Below are 20,452 nucleotides of genomic sequence, written 5' to 3'. Positions count from 1 at the left end.
AAGCTTGCATGCATCAGCTGCTGCCACACACTGCCCTGCGCCACTGCCTCCCAGGAGCAGGGGTAGCAAGCTTGCCCTGCCATCCCCCTCCCTAGCACCCTGTGCCGCTGCCTCCTCCAAGGAGCGGGGGGTCCAAGGCCTGCAACAGTGGCCTTGGACCCACCACTCCATCCCTTCCATCATGGCGGTGCTCCGCCGTCCCACACCATCCCCACCATTCACCACGGAGCACTCCGGTTGTTTCAGTAAGCATTGTAATTGGCTGCTGAGACAACCAATCAGAGTGCTCCAAGAGCGTTATGGACAGACAGAGACGTATGGACTAAGCCCTTTTAAAAATTTTTACATATATATATATAAAATAAAAAATATTTTCTTTTATAAGTCATGTGTAGGTATTTGCATACCAAACAGTACCAATGTTTGGCATGGCACCCTGGGATACCCTTAGAAGGATCTCATGGCATCCCAGGTTAAGAATCACTTGTCTAGATGGTTTCAGTCCTTAAAAGTTGTTAAAAACCCACTGAGCAATGCACATTAGAAAGATTGCATTCAATTGAAATTCAATCAATCCTTTGTATAGCAGAAATTAAGCTAGAAAAACATATACAGATATGAAGAAACCTTATGTGATGAAACAAAAGAGTTTAGGCACAGTGTGATCAGCTTTATGCATGTCCACTACAGTGAGGCTTACCAAATATACTGGCCTTTTATTGAAAATTTCACAACTCTCCCATATTTCCCTTTGAGTGTACTTGGCAGCCTTCCATCCTTCAAGGAGGTAATTGGACTGTATGCTTGCTCCCAGTAACAGTGGGATTTCCGAAAGGAATGGGACAGTTTTCCCAGCATTATTGAAACCGACATCATCAGGGAATCTCAGTTTAGTGTTGATAACTCTAATGAGCCTCCCCAGTTGAAACCTTTTTGCCTCACGTCCATTCCTCCATAACTCTGTAAAAGTGGCTTGCCTTCTAAGCATAACAGCAGCCAGGATGATAGAAGCTCTTCCGTCTGACCTGTCCCATGTATTGTTTCATCATGTTAGTCTCATTGAGACCACACCCCAAAAAGTTTCAGAATTTCAAATTAATGGAGCAACTTGCTCAGCTGTGTTCTTTCCCAATCGTACGCAAATCATGAAAAATGAAAGTATACTTCTTGGAAGCTGTAGCATTTTTCCTGGAGACGACAAAACCCTTTGCATGATTTCTGAAACTATTTGTTTCTTTTGCTGAGAGAATGAGTGAAATTTTTACCCAAGGATTATTACATTGGATCTCCAAATATGAACTAATTTGCTTTGAATTATCTAAGACACCGATGCTAAAGCACACGCAGCCAGGACCCATGCAACATCAGTAGCTCCTTTTAAAATGTTAATCTATGGAAGATAACAATGTGGGGTTCCATGCATACCTTAATAAAACTTTGCACGTTAGTTCTGGCAGCTGCTGCAGATTATTCTTTTTGTAGGGTAGCTCTTCTCTCCCTACCACAACAGGACCCCAAGCATTCACCTCCCTGGTTTATATACTGTTTGATGTTCAGTTATGGTGAAATGCACACAGGAACAAGCATTTGGAGAAATAAAATGTCCTTACCTTTATAGTAATTGGAGTTCTTTGAGATGTGCTGTCCCTGTGTTTGCTTCACTTCCTGCCCTTTATTTCAAATTCCTCCATACTTTATACTATATAGTCTTCAATAGGAGAGGAACAGGAGTGGCATCTGGTCTTACACTCCCCTTTATACCTTCCATATGAGTGTAAGCAGCATAACCAAGTGGGCATGACTCCAAAAAATTCCTTGGTCTTGGGTGCATGGGGCACATTCACAATCTACAATAGAATATACACAGGGACAACACATCTTGAAAAATTGTAGTTCCTAGAAAGGAAGTACTTTTTCTTTCTCTTCTGTAGCGTTGATGAAAAGTTCTGTTTCTAGTGAACTGCTTTAAACTTGCTGGGAGCTATGATGCTGTAGAAACTGTTTTGTGATTTTTTCTTCCTGTTTGTTTAATTTTGATGGCAAACAATATAATCTACATGCTTATTAACATCAGTAGACAAACAGTCTTTGTTTCTGAATAACTGTTACTGAATTTAGAATAATATATTTACAGGTAAAATGTTCCAGTCTCCAGATATCACGCTTATTGTGGAGTTTATATTTATGTTTTATAAGGAGAAACCTATTGATTGGCTGTTAGATCATATCCTCTGGGTGAAAGTCTGCAACCCTGAAAAAGATGCAGTAAGTTTACTTCTTGTTCTTGAGCTTCTAAGGTTTATTCTTTATATGTTTTCTGAGTCCAAAATGTAGTGAATGATTTTTTCATGGTTTCTGTATATCCAGTTACAAGTCTTACTTTCTTGTTAGATTTTAATCTGTGAGAAAAAATTGGAGGTGTTAGTTTATAAAGAAACATTTTTCTTAGATTTTTCTACTATTTTAGATTTGGAAGGTTTGTTAAATGCATTGCTTGGAGAGAAGAGAAGTCAAAGTCTTTGTTGTACCAGGAACTCTAAGCTGTAACTCAGAACATTTTTTGCAAAGTATACTGAGTTCCAGCAGACCAAACAGAAGTTCACTGTTGGTTCCAGGGGAGATGGGAATCTAGCTGGGGGCTGGGAGCCTGCAGCCAGGTTCCCACAGTAAGGCCAGTGCTCTCTGTCAGTGCTCTCTGTTTTCAGAATGGGAGGGGGAAAAGACAGCAGAGGGAGCTGGTTCTTGGGGGTCCCCAGCTGGTGCTGAAGGGTGGGGTGGGTTAGTTGGAGCCCCCCCCCACCTCAGGGGAGTGTAATATACCTGCCCCACCCTTGGGGGAGGGGCTGAAAACCCAAAGACTGAACTCCCTCTGCTCCCTTCCCCCCCCCTCCCACTCTGAAAAGAGCCATAGGCTGGGAGCTCTGCAGACACAAGTTACCAAAGATGCTACATTTTGTAACATCTTTATCTGATACCTCATGCAATTGGGGCCAGATTTTCACCCAATAGGCCATTTTTGAAGCTGCTTTCAGCAGTGCACTTGTGTTTGGTCACAGCTATAGACTGCTTTCTGTGGCCAGATCAGGCAAAAACTGTCACTTCTGTCTGCACCCTAACAGTTATATAAGCTATGTTTAACACTGCAGGAAAAATACTGTAGCCCATTATGTAAAGCTGTAGCCCAGTAACTCAGTGAATAGCACTGAGTATTTTAGTGAAAGTCTTCTGCCCTGTATTTTGCTGGTGACTTTAAAAGAGTTCAAATTTCCCTCTGGTTTCTTGATCTTCATAACAGTAAGTTCCCTAGGCAGCAGTGTAGCAGGAACACTACAGGGAGTACCTGTTGCCCAATAGAAATCCCTTTGTGAATGGAAGAAGCAGCATTGACTGGTTCTGATAAAAATGTGAGACCTAGAGGGTGGCCTGAAACTCTGAGGAATTCCCTGAAAAATTATACAAAATTATTTATGAAGATTGGTAAACTGCTTGAAAACATGCTAGAATTGCAGCACACTGCAGTTCTCAAAACACTGAAAAATCCTTTTTCACTCCCTAATGACATACAGTAGCTCTCTAAACATAATCAAAATTTTGCAGTTCAAGGCTATGGATTCTTCGTAACAGTTGCTTGAGAGGCATTTAGTAATTATTGCTGCTTTCCTAGTTTGGTAGGCCTCAAAAGAACTCTTATTTATTATGATAGCAAAGCTTTATGTCCCGGGGGGCCATGTGTGTTTGCCTACAGAATTGTTTCCTGGTTAATTTTATGCATACTGTGCTTTTCTTGGTTGAGATATTTTTCCCCTAAAAACCCTATGTACATGTCTATGCTCCATTGGCAGCATAGAATCAAAGGACTGGAAGGGACCAGCAAGATCATAAAATTTGGTCTCCCACCTTAGGCAGGTTATTGGGCTCAAATGAGCTCAACATGGTGCTTATCCAGCCTCCTCTTGAACACCTCCGAGGATGGCGACTGCATCACATCTGCTGGGAGTGTGTGCCAGATTCTAGTTACCCTTATGGAAAAGAAGTTTTTCCTTATGTCCAGCCTAAATTTTCCCTCAATTAGCTTGTGCCCATTGGTCCTCGTCCTCCCAAGGGGTGCCTTCCTTAAGAGTTGGTCCTCTAGATCTTGGTGCTCATGCTTGACGTATTTGTAGGCAGCTATTAAGTCACCTCAGTCTTCTCTTACTCAGACTTAACAGGACCAGTTTGTGGAGTCTCTCCTCGTAGAGCCTGTCTTCCAGGTTCCGAATCATATGGGTGGCCCTTCTCTGTACCCTCTCGAACTTATCCACATCCTTCTTGAAGTGCGGTGCCCGGAACTGGACATAGTACTCCAGTTGTGGCCTCACCAATGCTGAATAGAGAGGGAGAATCATCTTGGAATTATTGGCAATACATCAGCTGATGCACACCAGAGTTCTGTTTGCCCTGCTGGTAACTTCATCACACTGTTGGCTTATGCTTATTATCTGGTCGACTGTGACCCCCAGGTCCCATTCAGATGCCAGTAAGTGGACTACCACCCATTGTGTATTTATGGGGAACGTTCTTCCTATCCAGATGAAAAACCCAGCACTTTCCCCTGTTGAACCTCATCTGATTCCATTCAGCCCATAGAACTAGTCTGTCAAGGTCATCCTGAATCCTTACCCTATCCTCTGATGTTGCCCGCATTTCCCCATAGCTTGGTGTCATCCACAAACTTAATCATTGAGCTTTCCAACCCCTCATGCAAGTCATTGATAAATATGTTAAAGAGGACAGGTCCAAGCACTGATTCCTGGGAGACACCACTGGAGACAGCCCTCCAGGATGAGGCCATGCCATCAGTTACAACTCTCTGGGATTGACCTCAAAGCCAATTGTCCACCCATGTCACTGTAGACTAGTCTAGGCCAGTACCCTCCAGTTTGATTGAGACACTGTCACGGGAAACAGAATCAAAGGCTTTATTGAAGTTTAAGTAAATGATATCTGGGTGAGCTGGTTAGTTACCTGGTCATAAAAGGACACCAGATTTGTCAGGCATGATCTACCCTTGACAAAGCCATGCTGATTGCTTCTTAATACCCCATTAGTTAAGAGCTTGTGATTGATGGCCTGCTTGACAATTTATTTCAAAATTTTTTCCCAAAACTGAAGTCAGACTGACCGGTCTATAGTTTGCAGGTTCATCCCTCTTCTCTTTCTTAAAGATTGGAACCACATTGGCCCTCTTCCAGTCATTCAGGACCACTCCTGAGTTCCTGACAACTCTTTGAACAGCTTTGCCAGTGGCCCTGATATGAGCTCAGCCAGTTCTTTCAGGACTCTTGTATGCAGGTCATGTGGCCCAGCAGACTTGAAAATGTCCAAATATTCTAAGAGTACCGTCACCTGTTCATGACTGGTTTCATGTGAACTGTTGTCTTCCCCGTATTCCCTGCGCCTCTGGACAGGTGAACAGCTCCCATCTGATTTCAGGAATACCAATGTGAAGTATGTACTCAGAAGATCTGCCTTTTTGTGGGGATCAACTGTGGGCTCCCCCTCCGTATTCAGTAGGGGGTCCCACAGTGTAGCTCGATTTTATTTTTCTTGCTCCCTATGTACCTATAGAAGGACTTTTTGTTGTCCTTTACTTTGATTGCCAGCTTGATCTCCATGCCAGCCTTGGCTTTCCGTGACTCATACCTGCAGACTCTGGCTATGTAAGTGTACCCCTCTCTAGTTGCTGAACCATTTTTCCATTGCTTATGTGCTTCTTTTTTCTTTTTCAATAGTTCCCTAATGACCCTGCTGAGCCAAGCAGGTCTCTTGGCTTCCTTTCCTGCTTTTTGGCCACGTGGGAATGGCCTCTTTTTGAGGACTGAGAATTGCCCCCTTGAGGAAGCACCACCATTTATGAACTCATAAATCATCCAGTCGCAGAGAACATCTCTAATTAGATTTCTGAGCTTACCAAAGTCTGCCCTTCTGAAGTGTAGGACTTCTGTTCTACTAACTGAATTCCCAGCCTTCTGGTGGATGATGAACTTAATCAGATTGTGATCACTGTCACCCAGCAGACCTCCAATCCTCAGGTCACCTACCATGTCCTCCCTTTTGGCCAACACTAGATCCAGAGTGGCTTTACCACTAGTTGGCACTTCCACAACCTGTGTCTGGAACGGGTCATTGATAGCTGCCAAGAAGTTGGCTGACCTGCTGGAGCTGTTGGTTCTCCCAACAGATGTCAGGGTAGTTGAAGTCACCCATGACAATCAAGTCTTTAGTGTTGGCTGCCTCAGTCAGTTGCCTGGAGAATGCCTGATCACTTTCCTCTTCTTGGGAGGGAGGCCTATAGTAGACTCCCACCATCAGGTCTCCCTTTCCTGAACCCCCTTGTATCTTTACCCAGGGGTCTCAAGGGACCTCTTTCTGCTATCTAATGTGACCTACAGGGAGGGGTACTGCTCTTTCACATAGAAGGCCACACCTCCTTCCTTCTTCCCAACCCGATCCCTCCTATAGCCCTCAATATCCACTGCCCAATCATACATATCATCCCGCCAGGTCTCCGTCAGCCCAGTGAGGTCAAATTCCTCATCTACCAGGAGTGCCATCATGCTCCAGCCAGGGTGGCCCTGAGCACACCCCAACCACATGCACACTCCAAAACTGGCAATGCACTGGTGAGACTGTTCCATGGTCATCTTCCGTGGCCATTCTGGAGCACACTGAGGACCAGGATCTTAAGACCAACTGCAGAGGGACACCCAGAGTATCTTACGTATTTCCGTGGTTGGAGTGTATTAGCAGGAGAGGATGGGAAAGGCATGCTCACAGACAACTTGGGAAGTGCATTCTGCTGCCAAAAGGTAGATATGCCTGGTGTGTTTATCCACCTGCAAAGGGCCCAGTGTGGTCAAAGTATTGCAGTTCTGTTGCAGCTGTGGAGACAGAATGGAAAGATTTTGTTTCCATGGCACTGTTGGCATATAGAGAGATTAGTGCCAGTGGGGAGTCTGAGGCTACAAGCACCATGTTTCCTACAAGAAACCATTTTGTCCTGAGACAGAGTGCAGTTATTCAGATGGCTGTGTTTGTTGTCTTGGGACAAACCCTAAAAAGGTTCAGAGGATAAGAAATGCTTAGGGTTACCATATTTTTCAGTTTCAAAAAAAGAGGACACCTGTTGGGGGAGAGGGGGAGTAATAAGATTGGGAGGGCAGTGATATACTGATGCCTTTGCCCTGGCCGTGCCCCTCACTCCCAAGCCAGAGCCCCCCCAGCCCTGCTGCTGCCCCTCACTCCTGACTCACGGTACCTCACCCCCCAGACCATGCTGGTGCCCCTCACTCCCAACTCACAACCCCCCTATCCCTACGGATACCCCTCACTCCTGACCCGCAGGCCCCTGGCACTGCCTGTGCCTTGCACTCCCAACCCACAGTCCCCTACCCCTCCTGGTGCCCCTCACTCCTAAGCCACAGTACCCTGCCCCCCCAGCCCTGCCAGTGCTCCTCTTGACCTGCAGCCCCCTGCTGCCCCCAGCCCTGCAACATCTCCCGGCTGCCCTGCCCCTGTGAGCAGAGGCACTGGTCCCAGTTCCACTGGCCCAGCCATGCAGCTTCCTGCTGCCCTTAAAGGGACCCCCTGCCCCCTTCCACTGCTGAAGGGGCAGGCGCCTCCCCCACCCCGCTGTGCTGCAGTCTCAGTGCCTGGACAGTTTCTCCCAGCACCAGCAGGCGCCCATCCCCACTACACACACACATACACAGCCTCCTGAACAGTCCCCAAACCCTTGCCCTCCAACCCCTGCCCCCCAATAGACTTACCTGCATTCAGCTGCCAGGGCTGCTCCTACCACCCTGCCTGACTGCATGCCGGCCACATACATGTGTGCGCATGCCAGCGCACATGAAGCCTCCTGCCTCCAATCTCCCTCCCCCCAGGCCCAAGCAGCTCCTTGCTAGGGCAAGCTAGGAAGTGCCAGGAAATATGTCAGTCCTGAGCAGAGCAAAATCCTGAGCATTTGTTGATACATTAAAATACCACCCGGACTGAGATGGGAGGACGGAAAAAGAGGACATGTCCAGGAAAACCCTAGAAATGCTAACAGTTTGGCTGTTAGATTGCAAAATGCATCTAAACAGTTGCATCAGACAGCCCTTTGCCAAACCCCCACTTGAAGGGCACAGCTAGTTCCGGGACAAATGCAACATCTGTTTGTAGCTTGAGGCATGTGGTTAGGTGGTTCCTTCCTATCGCTGAACAGAATACAAATAATCAGAATATAGCCTAGTCATGTCCAGTTCTTGAAGATTGCCTTTGTTGGTAGTAGAAATAATAAAGCAACATTAATCTCAGCCTAAATTTTTCCCAAATTTGGAGTTCCTGTGTTTTCCTGCAGGCACCATTAATTCCAGTTTCCTTATCCTTATGGAGTTACAGAGTGCATAATACACAACAAGTGAACTTAATTTACTCAGCCGTTTTATGTCGGGTATTAACACCAAATAAATAGGATAGACCAACAAAGAAGTCCCACTAGCCTTGTTAAAGGATAGGAAGTGGAGGGAAGATGATAGCGTACCTAAGATTAAGCAGACTAGTCATATATTTAGAATGTGTAGAGGTTGCCCAGTTGATAGATGTTGTAGTTTTAAAAGGGGACTATAGGCTGCCATGAATCCTGCCTGCAGATTGGTAGATAAATTCTGTCTCCTCATTTTTTCTCATATAATTTGTTTGCACAAAGCCTGTGTACTTGGCCTTTTCTGCAGCAGGAGGAATGGAGTGACTTTAACCCTGGATGAATAAAAAGGTGCTATTGGCTGTCAATAAAATTGCATCAAGAATGCAGTAAATAGCTCCAGCTTCTTGTAATTTGTTTTTGATTCATGAAGCATAGATTATCAGACAGTTTCAAGTACAAACTCATTGATCTTTGTGTGTATCGTGTTTGCTAATAGGAAGTTTATTTGATTTTCTTTTTCAGAAACATTGTGATCGACAAAAATCTAATCTACGAATACGCTTCAGGCCTTCTCTTTTCCAACATGTTGGCCTTCACTCCTCACTAGCAGGAAAGATCCAGAAACTCACAGTTAGTAACTAAAACGTCCCTTTCCTTTTAGAGCAAATAGGGTTGATAATTTGTCAGTATTTGAGAAAACAAACATTTTATTATATTCTAGCATTTCAAGTATAATGTACTGTATTTAGAATCAAACTTGATTAATTCCAGTTAAATAATAAATTCCTTCAACTCATTTCTTATGCACCAACTGCATAGTTTTTCATTTTTAATCTCTAACATTTTGTCTGTAATAACATAGCCTTATTCATCAATATGAGATCTAATATTTTCAGTAGAGGAAATGGGTCATACATTTGCTATCCTTCATTTTCCATTTTCTTTTAAGTACTAGAAAAACTAGCCACTAAGGAAAAGAGAATAATAAAACAGATTGGCTGACTAGCTTAATTTTATATTTGTCTGTCTTTCAATTAGGATAAAGATTTCCTGAAACCGTTACTACATAAAATTCATGTGAACCCACCTGCAGAGGTTTCTACATCTTTAAAAGTCTACCAAGGACATACACTGGAAAAAACCTACATGGGGGAGGATTTTTTCTGGGCTGTTACTCCTGTTGCTGGGGATTATATTCTATTTAAATTTGACAAGCCAGTCAACGTAGAAAGGTTAGTAATTACTTGTCTTTTGATCTCGTTGCTAAAGCTGCTTCCTGACCAATTTTGCTTGACAATGGAATTGAGGAAATAATAAAGTCTAATGAAAAAGTAATTTCATACAAGAGGAATGGGTTAAGTTGAAAATGTCATTCACTCCACTCCTTTCCCTATAATTGTTTCTGTGTATTTTATTTAATTTATTTTGCTCTAAAATCTATGTTGTTTATTTTCTTTTCACCCCATCTTGTCCAAAATTAAAAAAAAGAAATAATTTGTTTACAGTTCGTGTGTGCTGCTTTTTCAGGCACATTGGGCTCTTTTCATGCTGTTGCTTTGCAGATCTAGGACCTGGTAGAGGGAATTTGTCTTGAAATAAAGGGCGTCTATACACATGCTCAGAGGTGTGGGGTGAGGAGGAGTGCTTTAATTAGACTGACTCTTAATTAAACCTCCCACAACATTGTGTGTATTCAGCATCCTGCGTTTCAAAATGGCTGCAGGGGCGCATTGATTGAGCTTTAGTTAAATCCCCTGTGGTCATTTTGAAAAACGGGGATGTTGAAAACGTGACATGGAGTGCACTAATTAGGACATTCCAGCAGACTCGCTCTGATGCATGCTAATTAGTGCACTCCATCAGAGCTTCATCACATGTATAGGTACCCAATGTGAATAGGTGCTTCCTTTGCTGAGCTAGCCTTTTGATTGCCTTAAATTGAATCCAGTCAGTCAAATGCTCAATGGAAGCTACTCAAAGACTTTAGGACTTCATTTCAGTTTAGCACATCTGAAGGAGCTCCAATTTGTTGTTAAGTAATTTCCTCATTATAGGTTTTTTTCAAATGAGTTTGACCTATACAATGCATGTTACTTGGGAAGTGTGGGCATTAGAAATGATATGTTAGTTGATTAGAAAAGTCTTTGCTTGAAGCATTGTTATATCCACATGGAATTTACTTTGGGAAGGGTATATATGCCATACCCCTTCATATAGAAGTAAGGATCTTTTATCCTGTGTTAGTAATGACTGTTCTAATTTACACTTTTCAACTAACATGTGCATGCTGTGGTGAGGTGTTCTAATTTTACCTACTTCAAATTGTCTTTGTCCAAGTTAAAAAACATTTACATAAATAAATATATAAAATATATTTTATATATAACATTTATTTATGTAAATGTTTTTTAACTTGGACAAAGACAATTGACAATTTGAAGTAGATAAAAAAGAGGATTTTGTTGCGTCATTAGAATGTGTCAGATGCAACCTGAGGGTATTGACAAGTGTTCTGAACTTGCTAGGAAGTTTTAGATAAATTTTGTATCTTAAAAATTATCATGACTTAGGGGTAATACACATCAGTAAATATTTTACCTGCGTGGAGGTAAAATCTTGAGCAACATAAAGTACCAGCAGTTGTGCAAAATAGGGAGGTTGTTTCTATTAAGTGATGACAGTTTAGGTTCGAAGAAACAGAATGTCTTGGCTTCTTCTGTTTCTCAGAGTAAGTCCATTAACTAGATGGATGTAAAATTTTAAGCAGTGAAAAAATTCTACATGAGTTAATGCTGGAAAATACACTTTTGGGAGTAAACATGGATTTGGCAGGAGGTGTACGAGGTGACATTATGCTATAGGTTTTGTCTTTTACTTTTGTCTTTGACCTTAAACAAACAAAACCTCTCCTCTCTTCTGAAACCGAATGAAATCTTGTCTGCCTAATGACTCTGACCTATAGCTGCTTAGTAGCTACATTAATACAATCCTGATAAGCATGCTTCTTGGTGGATACAGTGACCACACATTTGAGGGAATGAATGGCATTTCTGTTACAGTGTAGCACAGTAGTAACTTGTTCATGTAAAGTATTTTTCCACATAAAATATTTTCTAGGCTGAGTTTACTATTTCTGCGGTAGTGTATGGCTGATTCATAAACTTTTTTATCCATTTCTCAAAAATAAGGCTTTCTGAGAATCCAATAAAGTAAATCTTCTGGCAAGGATAATAGTGTAAGATGTTATGCTTTTGCTTGTTAAGCTTACACAACTCTGATTCAGTTAGTTGACAAAGGTACATCTCTACCTTGCCTTCTGCCTGATTTCAGACTCACGCAGTTAACTCTCTCTTGGTATAAGATATATGAGCTTGTCTAATTGAGAGAGAAGACACACATCAGTTTCTACTATTTATTGAAAGGCACGGTTTTTATGTCCTTTGGTAACTTAGTTTATCCTAAACCAAGCTCATTATAACAGCGATGAGTAAAGTGAAACAAACGCTTTAGTTTTTTGGTTTAACAGTTCTTGTACTGAACTCTCCACAAGGAAAAGTTCCTTATCAAAAGTGCTGAATATCCAATAATAGTACGCTAAGATACAATTTTTGCTTCTGCAGCCACCAGTGTACTTGTTCATGTATGCCTTTCTCCCTTTTAGTGCGGCAATTGCCAGTCTTACTGGGTGCATCTACATGTTCATTAATGCACTGTAGTTACAGCACATTAAGTTTAGTAATTGTATAACCAAGTACTAAATCAATGTGCAGTAGTGCTGGCGCACGGCTTTTTAGTGACGCTAACTGCGCAATATCCTAATACTACCGCACAGTAGCGTATTAGCATGGTTTTTGCCCTAGATGCTACTGCGCAGTAGAATTAGTATACTGCACAGTTAGCATGTCATGTAGACACACCCACTGTCAAGTAAATTGCATATCAACATTTTGTAGTTTGTTTACAAAATATGTAATTGAATTCTAGATGACATGACCCTTAATATAGGTCATGTTTTAAAGATAAAAACCTTAAAACGTTGTTCCTTTGAGTTACGTTAAAGTGAATAGTTGTGGTCTACTGCTCTTGATGTACATTGTCTGTTTTTGAAGTATACTCTTTATCATTAAAACTGATAGCCTTAAAAATAGCTTTGAACATTTGACAGTTTTATCTCTATAATCTTTGGGTCAAAGATGTGTAGAATGACAAAATTAAAAAGTAAATAAAGTATACTTTCCTTTTTTCCTTTTAGTTGCCCTTTCCTAGAGAGATGTCATACTTTTTGTTGTGTAGGTCATTTGAATATGCACACTACTTAATTTTGGTTGTGTTAGTTTTAATAGGAATCTTTAACAAGTCAGTTTTGAAGAAAAGAGGAGATAACTGATTAATATGCTTCCTTTTTTAAAAATACATGCCACACTCAGACTTTCCTTTATAGCTTTTCTAATACCCAGCTTCATTTTAACAGTCTCCATTCAAAAAACCCAACCTTGACAGTATACTGAAATACTTAACTGGCAAAAATATGATAACACCATGCCCTGGTAGGATGCGGGGTATTGTGGGTTCAAGAATGAAGGGCAACAGGGTTGGTGGGGGCTGTGGCTTGGGAGTGAGGGGCAGAAACACACACACGCACCACCCAGCAGGTAGGTCTGTGGAGGGGAAGGGGTAATGGGGCGGAGATCGAGGCCCCCACAGTGAGGGAGGGAGTGGGGAGGCACAGGGGGGCATGTGCCCCCCAGATCGGTGAGCAGGGCAGAGACAGGCTGCGAGTTGTAGGCTTGGGGCTCTGCATTCTGCCTCCATTGCCCTGGGAGCCACATAATGCCATGCTGTCTCCTGATGCTGGGTGGGTAGGTTACACGTGGCGCAGCCAGTGTGTAGCTCTGGGGGCAAAGGCAGCAGAGAGCCCCAGCCCCAGCCCCAGCCTGCAGCCCACCTCCACCCCATATACAAATCTGGGGGGGGGCATGTGCCCCTCCATTCTATGACTCACCCCAGCCCTGGGGCCCTATTCACCCCAGGCCCTGCCCCACTCCCTTCCTCACTGTGGGGGCCTCAGTCTGCTCGCCTGCCCCTTCCCTTCTCCATGCCCCTTCTCCCCCACAGACTTACCTGCTGAGTGATGCTCTACACACTGCCGGGCTACATTCCTGGCTGTGTGCAGGCTGCAGCTGCTTCTCTGTGTCTGTGCATGCCCCTCCCCCCTGCACTGCAGCAGCCCAGAGCCCGTGCCCAGGCTGTCCTGTGCACTGCCACTGCTGCCCCACTGGGTGGCCCAGAGTCAGCTCAGGCACAGGCTCCAAAATAACTTGTGTGATTAATGCATTAAAAAAATTAACATGAACACCAGTTAATGCGTTAATTGGGCACATTAACTGCAATTAATTGACAGACCTACTAATCACCTTTAAAAGTTCTTCTCTTTATGGTTCATCCTTCTCACATTATCCATGCAAAACAGATTAATAATAAGCTCTTGTGATTGCTGTGGTAAAATGAACAAATATGAAGTTGGTGGTGTTTCTTAAGAGTTTACAGCCTAAAAGATATAAAGATGAGATGCACTAGAAAAGGAGAGATATTTAGGATCCCACAATAAGTTTATAACTCCTTTTTTAGAAACACTCATGTACATAGCAATTAATTATGATGTTATAAATGCAAGATTTGATCACAAGAGGAAAAAACTCAAAGGGAGCATGTAACCTTAAGGAATAACAAACTTGTTCTTATGTTGGCTTGCTTGCTTAATAATTAAAAAAATGGGAGACCTTTACATTAGTTCACCTGACTAGTTGGTGTAATTGTTTTTCATATTTCTGGAAGGGTGCAGTGTTTTCTATAAGCTCTATTTTTTAAACTCGTTTATTTTTAAGATCAGTTAGAAGCTATACATTAATTTAGGAAGCATTTCTCTTCCCAAAACACTCAGTTTCTTATTTATGAATTACTATGAATGAATTTATAAATTACTATTGTATCACATTCAGGTAGTCATTGATAAGGTGATATTATAGAATCTTCGAAAATTAGGGTTAAAAGGCTTGTATTTGCTGTGGAATTTTTACTTTAAAGTTGTCTCTCATTTTTTTTACACTTTGGTAAACCAGACAACAGCTGACATTTACTTCTTTGTGTTCTAGTATTGCCAGGCATATTAGTTATTCAGGATTCCAGATGAATGGCTTAGTTTTCTATGTTGTTGACTCTACAGTCCTGGAAAATACAGTGTTATCTTTATATCTGTTTTTTTCCTGTGTCATTGTCTTCACACAACATAGAATTTCATATACTATGAGAGGGATTTTTTTTTAAACACTCAAAATGAAATCAAAGAAAAATAGTCCTGCTGTTGTGCCCCAGCTCAAGTCTGGGATCGTGCCCGGTATGCAAAGGCCAATAAAGATACCAGGGGTGAAAGTACAAAGAAGGTTTATTGCTAGCAATAAAAGGTGCAAGCGGAATAATTCACGTAACAAGCACACCCACTACTACTTCTAAGCATCTTTTATACAGGAGTTTTCAAGCCTTCACAAGCATGCTTGTTTGATGATTGGTTATAAGTGAGTGACGCAAGAAGTTCTTTACTGAGCATGTCTCTATACCTGTGTTCTAGCCATGTATCTCATTTACATACATGTGTGTTTCATTAGCATACTTTTTCCCCACCTAGGGGTGTGATATTTAGTATTTTAATGAGCCCTTTAACCCAGTACTCTGTTTCTTCTTTTGTTTTCAAGCCCCCTTTATCTAAGACTGTCTCCTCCTTATCATTGCAGATGGGCATTCTTCACATAGCATTCTCTTCTTCTTCGTCCTCGAGTAGAGGTTTCTAGGTCACTCCTTACACTGCAAGCAACCTCAGGAGGTCATCTGATCTAACCCCCTGCTCAGAACAGATTTATCCCCATCTAAATCATACTAGCCAAGAGTTTTCTAACCTGCAATTAAAAACTGCTAGAGATGGTTATTCCATAGCTTCTTTGAGTAGTCTGGTTCACTACTTAACCATCCTCCTGGTTAGAGAGTTCTTTTAATAGCCAATTTAAACTTCCTTTGCTGCAATGCAAGACCTTCACTACTTGTTCTGCCCACCCTTTGCACACAGAATAATCTCCATCGCCTTGTATATACCAGGTACATATTTGAAGACTGCTATCAAAATCCCCCCAGTATTCTCATTTCTAGATTAAATAATCCCAGTTCTTCCAACTGTTTTTTGGTAAATCATGGTTTTTAAACCTTTTTTTTTCCCTGCTTGGTGCAGGGGGCTGGACCCAATGATCTTCCAAGCTCCCTTCTAGCCTTACAATCTATGAATCTATGAATTTGTTTTCTGATGGGCTCTTCCCAGTTGGTCTATCTCTTTCTTGAAGGGCAGTTCCTAAACCTGAACATGGTTCTCTACTTGATGCCTCACAAATGATGAATAGAGTGGAAGAATCATTCCCTGTGATTTATGTGCACACTCCTATTAATACATCCCATTATGCTATTGGCTTTTGTTGCAAAACATGACTCATAATTGGCTTCAGCACATAGTTGACCCATATTCACTATATGTTCACTATAGCTGCAGTACTACAGCCTGTCTAGTCATTTTCCATTTTGTTTGTGCATTTGATTGATTCATCCTAAGCAAAGTACGTTGCGGTTGTCTTTGTTGAATTTAATATTATCAGTGTTATCCAAAGTGTCCATTAAACTACCCAGCTTAATGTCACCTACAAATTTACTCAGTGCCATTTTCCAGATCATTAATGAAGATATTGAACAGTACAGCCTAAGTACAGACAGTCAAAAATCCTGAGGCTGAATCAATTCAGTCTTCTCAGGTTAGTCTAAATTGTGTAGATTGAACTGTTAAGCAAGTGAACAGACATTCACTTTTGATTCTAGAAATGCAGCCACATGCCAGCAGTGGCTCAGGCCAGAAGCTGCAGGGGGCGGGGTGCACTGGAGCAGATCACTTGGGCCAAGGCCAGCCTGCCCACCCTGAAAGGGCATCTGGGACAGAAGTTCAATAAACCAGTTTAACTTAAGTCTGATACTACATCCATCCAGGTTTATCTTAAACTGATATTGGCCAATTTGAAAGTGATTTATATGCACTGAACTTCTGTTGTGTTACAAATTTGAACTGGTTTCCAATCACCTATACCAGTTTAAGTGTAATTTCTGTCCCTAGCTTACCAGACTCAGGACAGAAATCTGTGAAACCCCAATTGTTATCTCCTCCCAGTTCAACTGCAAGTCATTAATGACTGGTCAAATAATTATGCTCAAAGAGTATAACATCACCCTCCCTCCCTCTTCCCACTCTGGCACAGTGTGGTGCAGGGGGAGCCCTCTGCTGCCAAATGCCACCAAAGCTACAGATCTGTAAGCCAGACCAAAGGATGTATGGGCCACAAGTTGTTGATCCTTGTTTTAAAGGGTTTCTGTTTCATGCTGGTGTTCTAGTTCCTTTTTAAATTGTTTTGTTCTTGTGTTTTATAGAACATTCTGTTCTCCTACTGTAAGTTGCCCTGAGCCATTGTTGGGAAGGATTTATAAACTGAATGGTTGAATGAATAAATAAACCTTTCTTTTCTTTTATGGATTTTTTTCCATAGGTCAGATGGACTGTGCAGGTTTTTAACTTCCTCTCTAGAATAGGGAGGAATTCCTGGGATCTTCTGAGTGTATATTAACCAACCACTGTGCCAGAATGTTAGCAATACCTTTGCCTCTCTTGCTTTTACATATGGTGTATTACAGTGTTTCCTTGTAGTTGTGTGCGAGGGTTTGGAGTGATGCTTTTGGGAATTCCATGGGTGAATGGAACAGGGGCTTGGGCTCAGTGGCCCAGAGGGCCTGTTCCAGGCCTAAGTTCCTGTAGTTTAAAATATGCTCTGTGACAATGAAAAGAGAAATTGTTTATCAGTTTCACTTATGACTAGACCACAGCCATTAAGAAGAAAGCAGATAATGAAAATTGATTCTATTTCTAATTGCTGTTCCATGCACATATATAAATGGCTTTTTTTTCTTCTTACTGGAAGTCGCATGCCTTCTGGAAAGGAAAATACTAATGAAACTAGTAAATAAAAACAAGCATTAGAATGACTTACTGAACAAACAAGTTCATAATAAATTGGAATTGTTGTATTGCTCAGTTTCATCATCCGAACTACTTAAAAGATTCCATATGTGGTAGTGTAGATGCAGTTACAAATTCTTTCTTCCTGGACTGTTATCTCAGTACAGTAGTAACTGGTCTGACATTAATTAGTTGTTCTTCATTCATATTACTATCCCTTGTCAATGTAGAAATACTCCAAAAAAGATGCAGTTCCTGTATTTCCCATTCTTGTTTTTTTAGTGCTAGCCTGGAAACTAAATGCTTTATTTGTATAGGTTCATATACACTGCATCAGTTAAAATTACCATTATTCCTTGTCTAAATATATTATATACACAGAGTGTCTGATAAAATTATAGTGATATTTTACTTTTAAAGGACTTATTTCAACATTTCAAAACAATGTTTTCAGTTAATAGAAAAGTGTAAAAAGGTCCTCTGTATAAAGTGAATTTTACAGTGTTTGTGATATTTGTATATATTTTACCTTTGTTAATCCTTTTAATGTATATATAAAATTAATGCAATCTATATGAAAGGCAAGAAGAGGGGCACTTGACCATTTGACATGTGTAAATTACATTTTAAAGGATATAAGAGTGCTTATAGCTAAAAGAAAAGAATTCAGCCTATAGAAACAATAATACTTTTTTCTAATCCTACATAGACTTTGATATATCTAGGAGAATTTTAATATTTTTTCTTTTAGTAGAAGAAGTTTGTTTTCCCTGTCAACTTCACCTTATAAGCCTTGCATAATCACTAGATGATAAAAATGGTAGGATTAGCATGTGTGTGCTGGATTTTGCTACAAGCATGGATAAAAAAACTGCTTTTAAAAAAATTTAAAAGGTTAGATATGAAAAGGGAAGTGTTGAAATAATAAATAAAGAATAAGGATGTTTACTTGGATTTATACAGCACTTTCCTTATCTGATTCTCGGGAAGACATTGAACAGTTACAGACTTTAAAATTGTCTAAGGGTCCTTGTTTCTGATTTTAGTATCTTTCATTATCAGCAGGGATCTGGGTTTACCATTGGCTGTGGAAAAATGTACATTTTCTCATTTAAAGGCAAAAAACACAGGAAATGGCGGGATTTCCTGAAGGCTGGCAAAGTTCCATCCTGCAAGGGGCTGCTTGGGGCTGGCGGGAGCGGGATGCAAGGGTCACCATGTTCATGTGTGGGGTGCCAGGGAGCTGCAGGCCCTGGCCCTGGTCTCCTAGCTCTGGCAGCTGGGGGCCCCCTCTGGCAGGGCTGAGAAGGGCAGGGGGCTGTGGGTGGGGAGTGAGGGGCACCAGCAGGGCTGGGGAATGGCGGGCTGTGGGTTGGGAGTGAGGGACTCTGGCAGGACCAGGAGGCTGTGGGTTGGGAATGAGGGGCAACAGCAAGGCTAGGGGGCTGTGGCATGAGCAGAGGCAGGACACTGGGATATCAGGACTGCTCAGGACCACAAAGCAGCAGGGGGAACAGCTGCAACTGGACCCACATCCTGGTGAGTGAAGGGGGCAAGGAGAGCTCTGATTTTTTTATGATAAAAAAACCCAAAATCAAATGCTAAAATATATATTTAGAATATATTTATTATAATGATTGAGGTACCGGTAGGCTTCCAAATTGCTTTCAAATTGTAAATATATCAATAAAACACTGTGTTCAACTGATAACTGTATATATTACATTTCATTTTAATTATTTAATTTTAATTGTTGAAAAACGCAGATTTGGGGGGTTTTAATTAGAGAATTTTCAATTCTTTATTCAAGAATTTCGGATTTTAAACAGAAAACCAGGATCCCTGATTATTAGTCATGTCTAATGCACATATTCATTAATATCTTTATTATTTTATGCCATTTAACACATCAAAATGAGAATCTTAATGCTTTCTTCTTATATATTCACAACTATTAAACTTGTGCTGGATTTCACTTGCACTTATTTGAGTAGATTTATTTCCCATTCAATATTTTTGTTAATACTATATGTAGCTTGCTGTCAATAGACTCAAATGAAACTTCCCAATTTTCTATTACACTCAAATTACAAAATACCAAAACTAAGGTTTCTAATCCAACCTTTCCTCTCTCTCTTTCATGTATGTCTTATAAGTACATATCTTAAATGTTGTCATTCTTTTCTACATTGTTAGATATCCCTGTGTGGCATGTTTTACTACTGTGTACTTCGAATAAGGCAGACAGTGTCTACGAACAAGGAAAATTGTTAGCCATATTAGTCTGAAGTCAGGCTAAAGGAAATGTAGAGTTGCATCTTATAGACTAATTCAGAGATGCATAAGGTTTCATAAACAATAGCTCAGTTGTCAGATGCTATGGAAGGACTTCCAGAAAGCAGGTGTTCAAATAGAAAGTCCCAGACATACAAAGGACAGATAAGGGGGAAGGAAAGGAGAGGGGGCAGTTCTGAGAGAGGCAAAGGTGGGTTGAAGAGAAAAACAAAGCAGTAAAGCCATAGGGATATAGGGAACATAGGAACTAATCAAGGTAGTGTAAACTAATAAGAATCTCCACTCTCGGTTTAGACTATACTTAACTCGGTCCAGTCTGTGGGTGATTTCTTATTCTGGAATTTCACATTCAACTATATTTTAAAGTGTTGTTGCTTAAAAACATCTACTCTAAGGTCAACAATGGAATGTCCAGGTAGGTTAAAGTGTTCTGCTACACACGTGTGTTCCTGGATTCGATGTCAGATTGGTGTCTATTCATTCCTTTACATAGGGATTGTCCTGTCCAATGTGGACAGCAGAGGGGCACTGTAAACAGGGGCATCTTTGATAGTGGTGGAGGAGCAGGTGAATGAACCCCAGATGTTACAATTCATGAATTCATTTTAGTTGGTCCA

The 20,452-nt window shown here is 41.3% G+C and overlaps 1 protein-coding gene across 5 annotated transcripts in view; it reads left to right on the top strand.

The window, feature by feature from the left end:
• MGAT4A (mannosyl (alpha-1,3-)-glycoprotein beta-1,4-N-acetylglucosaminyltransferase, isozyme A) overlaps positions 1–20,452 on the top strand; it is a 160,062-nt gene that overhangs the window by 126,861 nt on the left and 12,749 nt on the right. For all 5 annotated transcript variants that reach the window (XR_003094694.1, XM_025207258.1, XM_025207260.1 and 2 more), the window contains exons 9-11: positions 2,135–2,265; positions 8,972–9,079; positions 9,488–9,681. Coding sequence is in view for 4 of the 5 variants with exons in the window: in XM_025207258.1 (XP_025063043.1) it covers positions 2,135–2,265; positions 8,972–9,079; positions 9,488–9,681 (433 nt within the window). In the remaining variant the exon portion in view is untranslated. The remainder of the gene's footprint in view (positions 1–2,134; positions 2,266–8,971; positions 9,080–9,487; positions 9,682–20,452) is intronic.

This window comes from Alligator sinensis, unplaced genomic scaffold (assembly GCF_000455745.1).
Source record: "Alligator sinensis unplaced genomic scaffold, ASM45574v1 scaffold144_4, whole genome shotgun sequence".
Taxonomy (NCBI): domain Eukaryota; kingdom Metazoa; phylum Chordata; order Crocodylia; family Alligatoridae; genus Alligator; species Alligator sinensis.
Note: the sequence above shows the minus strand (reverse complement) of the source record. Positions and strands in the feature narration are given on the sequence as shown.